This window comes from Clytia hemisphaerica, unplaced genomic scaffold (genome assembly GCF_902728285.1).
Source record: "Clytia hemisphaerica strain Z4C2 unplaced genomic scaffold, Clytia hemisphaerica genome assembly, whole genome shotgun sequence".
Classification (NCBI taxonomy): Eukaryota; Metazoa; Cnidaria; class Hydrozoa; order Leptothecata; family Clytiidae; genus Clytia; species Clytia hemisphaerica.
Window position 1 is genome coordinate 601,436 of NW_027104287.1, and position 5,128 is coordinate 606,563.

At 39.8% G+C, this 5,128-nt stretch overlaps 1 protein-coding gene across 1 annotated transcript; it reads right to left on the reverse strand.

The window, feature by feature from the left end:
* Positions 1–1,286: 1,286 nt before the first annotated feature.
* On the reverse strand, positions 1,287–2,015 carry LOC136817051 (uncharacterized). The gene has a single exon (XM_067073396.1). The coding sequence runs from the start codon at positions 2,013–2,015 to the stop codon at positions 1,287–1,289; it is 729 nt and encodes a 242-aa protein (XP_066929497.1).
* Between the last annotated feature and the right edge of the window lie 3,113 nt (positions 2,016–5,128).

Below are 5,128 nucleotides of genomic sequence, written 5' to 3' on the forward strand. Positions count from 1 at the left end.
CTCTGAGTTTTAATATGAGACTTAAGACTTCTGGATATGAGGATCCAAAAGTTCAGAAATAGTCCAATAAGGCTCATAATATAGCCTGGAGGTCTATAAAACCGAGCCAAATTGAAATATCCGATTAAATTTAAGAAATGGCCCAAAATCGACTTTCTCGTCCGAACTCCAAATTTCGAAAAACGAGGAAATAAGCTTATTTCTCAATAGATTTCGACCATGATTGTAATTCGAAATCTATCAAAAGTAATACGAAATTGAAAATTTACTGCCAGCTAATTTGAAATGTACTTAAATTCTTTCAGAATTAACCACTCCTACGGCTAATCGAAAGGTATTGAAGAGCATTTTTGAGCAAATCTTTTTTCTTAAGTGAGTTAAGGTTTGCGAAGTGACGGGTATATCCGAGCCAAAAAAATCGAAAATCAAACCTTTGAAAGAAACATTTTTGACATTTTTGAGACCCTATGAGAGAATTTTTTGTTGAAACTTTCCAGAATATCGTGACCCTTTGTGAGAGGGGTTTTAGTGATTGAGGCCCTTTGAGAGACTAACCTATGAATCTGTACCCCTTTAAAGGACTTTTGAGGCATGAACAAGGATGCCCTTATGGCTGGCACATACTCGTCACCTGTTTTGCCTAATTTCCCCCTCCTCCGGAGATTTGTTCTTACTAAAAAGTAGTTTTTTTCTATTCGTTATCTTAAAATTTGGTGATTCAAGAATTTCCTATCTGTTTTTAGTGAATTTCAAAAATGTCATTAGTACAATCTGTATTTAGTTGTCCTACTGATTCACCGTAATGGATATAGCTGGAAAGACTTAATCTCTTCCAATATGTTTTAGTAGTGTCATTGACATGAACGACCTGGAAATCGGTTGATCTGTTTGTTAAAGTTTTTATCAGAACGTAAACGTCTCTTCAGGAAGAAAACACAACAAGAACTACTCTACAAGAGAAAAAAGATAGTATCGAGCGTAAAAAATGCTCTAAAAAATAATAGCGCATATTACGCATACTATGGTCGCGACAGTGAACTCATTAATTATTTAACACTCCCACTTGACAATATGACAGTGACATGTCATCATTGTCACCAAGTCCAAATATCCCTTAAATGGGTTAACAGTAAGTTTCTACTTTTGTACTCCAAGTAATGTTCGCAACTGTTCAAATTTTACTTTCGACAAACTTTTCGTGAAAATGTCAGCAACCATGTCGTTAGTTGGACAATACTTCACTTGAACAACTTTCTCATCGACAGCTTGTCTGACATAATGATACTTTATGTCAATATGCTTCGTTCTGGAATTAAGTTTCGGATTCTCGCTAAGTCCGTAGCACCTTGGTTATCCTCATATAACGTTGTTGGTTTTGTTTGTTTAAAACCAATATCACTTAACAATTGACGTAGCCATACGGCTTCTTGCGTAGAATGACTGAGGGAAATGTACTCAGCCTCGGTTGTTGACAGGGCAATAACGGATTGACGTTGAGATCTCCACGTTACAGGCGATGTACCGATTTGAAAAACATATCCAGATGTCGACTTTCTGGATGACTTATCACCAGCCCAATCAGCATCGGCGTAGGCTGATAATTCAACATTTCTCGATTTTGACGAAACATAAACTAAACAATGATCCAAAGTTCCTTGGATGTAACGAAATACGCTTTTAACACCTTTCCAGTGTTCTTCACTTGGATGGGACATGTATTGACTCAATACTCCCACTGAATAAGACAGATCTGGACGAGTTCCGATCGACGTATAGATCAAGGAACCGATAGCAGCTTGATAATTTTTCAGGTTGACAGGTTTCTCATCAGGAGCAAGTTTTTCGAAAGACTTTCCTGTCTCCATTGGTGTTGAGATTGGTCGGCATTCGGCCATGCCGAATCGTTGCAGAATATTGCGAAAATAAGCAGATTGATCAATCCGAATGGTCCCAGCTTGTCGATCTCTACGAACTCTCATACCAAGGATGTAATTGATTTCTCCCTGATCGACCATGTCAAACTTCTCGGCTAGATTCTTCTTCTCCCGTTTGAGCAAATTGATATCGTTTGATGCGAGGGTAAAATCATCATGCTCTCCCTTTAACTCAAATTTTTGATGAGCTTGACATATCAACTTCTCCTTTTACAATTGATGAACTTTCAAATTGCGTTAAACTTTTTTTCAAATAATAAATCTTCAGGCCTTGATGATATTCCAACTCTGCTTTGGAAAGATCCCGTCTTTATGGAAATGCTTCTCGATTTTTGTAATCACACATTTGAGTTTCTAACTCCCCCTTCTGCTTGGTTAACTGGCGGTATCATTCCTGTTCCAAAAAAGGGTGATTTGACCTTAGCATCCAACTACAGAGGCATCACTCTTATGCCTATCGCCGCCAAAATCTTCAACAAACTTCTTTTACAACGTATCGTTCCAGTTCTTGATCCTCTTCTAAGAAAAAACCAAAATGGTTTTCGGAAGGGAAGAAGTACTCTTACACAGATTTTAGCCATCAGGCGTATTTTGGAAGAAATGCGAAAACTTAACAAAGATGCTTTTATTTGCTTTGTTGACTTTAAAAAAGCCTTTGATTCCATATCTCGCGTAAAAATGTTTGAAATTCTTAAATTGTACGGCATTCCAGAGAAACTCATTTCAGCCATCAGGGCACTCTACGTGTCCACCAAAGCAAAGGTCATTACAGCTGACGGAGACACTGATATTTTTGACATTCATGCTGGAGTTCTACAAGGTGACACCTTAGCTCCCTTTCTTTTTATCATTGTTTTAGATTATGTTTTAAGAATTTCTGTTGACTTATCTAATGACAAGGGAATCAAAAATTAAAGTTCCCCTGCGCAAGCGTAACCGCGGCCTTTTTCTGACCGATCTTGACTTTGCTGACGATCTTGCCTTAGTTTCTGAGAGTATTCAAAATCTTGAAAGTCTTCTTCACTCACTTGAAAACTTCGGCCAGTCAAGTCGGTCTTTATTGCAATGCTGGAAAAACTGAATTTATCAGCTCCTCTGGGATTGTTCTCCCTTTAACTTCCAAGAATGGTGTCAATATCAAACTTGTGAAGGATTTTAAATATCTTGGCTCTCATATTAACAGCTCTAAAAACGATTTTAAAATTAGGAAAGGTCTAGCTTGGAAAGCTTGTAATAAGTTAAAACAAGATATGGCACTCTAATTTGTCTAACGCTCTTAAACTTCAAACTTTTAGAAGTCTTGTCGAGCCCATTCTTCTATATGGCTCGGAGACTTGGACCATGACAAAAACCATGCTGAAGAGCCTTGATGGCTTGCTATACAAATCTTTTGAAAAGAGTCCAGAATCTTGATTGGCGCAACCACCCAACCCTTCAAGAGATATATCATGGACTCCCAAGAATTTCCTCTGTCCTGACTAGCAGGATGCTCTCTTTCTCAGGTCACTGTTTCCGTGCGAAAAACGAAATGGTGTCTGAGATCTTACTTTGGTGTCCTGCGGGCACTAGGCGCTCGAGAAAGCGCACTTTTCTTGATACTTTGAAACGAGAAACAGGGCTAGAGATTGAGGAACTGGGCACTGCAATGGCTGATCGAGAGCTGTGGAGGGAGGGTTATTGTTTGTTTCCGACCTAGGTCCATTCGGACCTAGGTCGAAGGATGATGATGATGAAAATCATCAACGTAAACAGCAATAATGATCAAAGAGGTTATGTCGTTCTCCTTGATACATTTCGAATAAACACATGGGTCAGCATCAGCAACTTTGTACCCATTTGATCTCAAATAACTGTCAATAGTGACATTCCATAGACGAGCAGATTGTTTCAGTCCATAAATACTTTTGTTCAGTTTACTGACTTTGGACGGATCTTTCACGAAGCCTTCTGGTTGCTTCATGAAAATTTCAGCATCTAATTCACCATTCAAAAATGCGGTTTTGACATCCATCTGATGTATATCGAGATCTAATTCGTTGGAAACATCTAAAACAGTTCTTAACGAATTGTACTTTGCGACTGGGGCGAAGGTTTCGTCATAGTCATTCCCTTTCTCTTGAGAATAACCCTGGGCGACGACACGAGCTTTGTATTTCGTAATCTCGCCATCTGCACCTCGTTTCTCTTTGAAGACCCATCGACTACCGACGACATTTTTGCCTTCAGGTAAATCAACTAAGTCCCATGTATGGTTTGCAACTAGCGAATTCATTTCATCATCAATAGCTTTCCGCCAGTATTCAGCTTTCTCACAGGTTGTCGCTTGTGTGTAGGTCTGGGGCTCATTGGAATCAACAGCAACATTCGCCAATTCCCACCAATTGCCAGTGATGACACCTAAACGATCAGGCGCCTTACGATCACGTTGAGCACGTTGAGGAACCTCGACAGGTTCTCCTTTAACAGCTTGATAAGGAACGACTTCTTGTACAGCTTCCGGTACAGCCTCTTGCACGACTACAGGAGCGACTTCAGGAACAATGTCATTATCGAAATAAAACTGGCATTGTTCATCAACTATGTCCTCTTCCTTAGAATTTCCGGTAACGAGTGGAAACTCCTTTTCGAAGAACAGGACATCATTACTGCGGATCATCTTTCCGGTTTCAGGGTTGAACAATTTGTATCCTTTGCTGTCATTTGGATAACCAACAAAGATACACGGTATGGAACGTTTGTCAAGCTTACTCTTCTGCTTCTCAGACGGAACGTGAACCATAGCTTTACATCCAAATACACGTAGATGACTAACAACAGGCTTCTTCTCGAACCAGCATTCGAAAGGCGTTTGATCTTTCAGCTTCGATGTCGGACTGCGATTTCGAATGTAGACAGCAGCTGCGACGGCTTCAGCCCAGAATTCTAATCCAAGGTTGCTTTGATGAAGCATTGATCTTGCGAGGTCGAGGATAGTACGGTTCATCCTCTCTGAAACACCATTTTGTTGTGGAGAATAAGGGATTGTAAACTCACGTTGAATCCCTTTGTCTTTGCAGTATCGATTGAACTCTGTGGACGTGTACTCTCCACCATTGTCGGTACGAAGACGTTTGACTGTTCGCAGTTTCTGCACTTTCTGACCAGTGGCATTCTCCATCAAACTAACATACTCCTTGAATTTCGACAAAGTTTCA

Bases quoted from the DNA above. Each gene is read 5' to 3' on its own strand.
- LOC136817051 (XM_067073396.1), bottom strand. From the start codon at position 2,015: ATGGTCGATCAGGGAGAAATCAATTACATCCTTGGTATGAGAGTTCGT.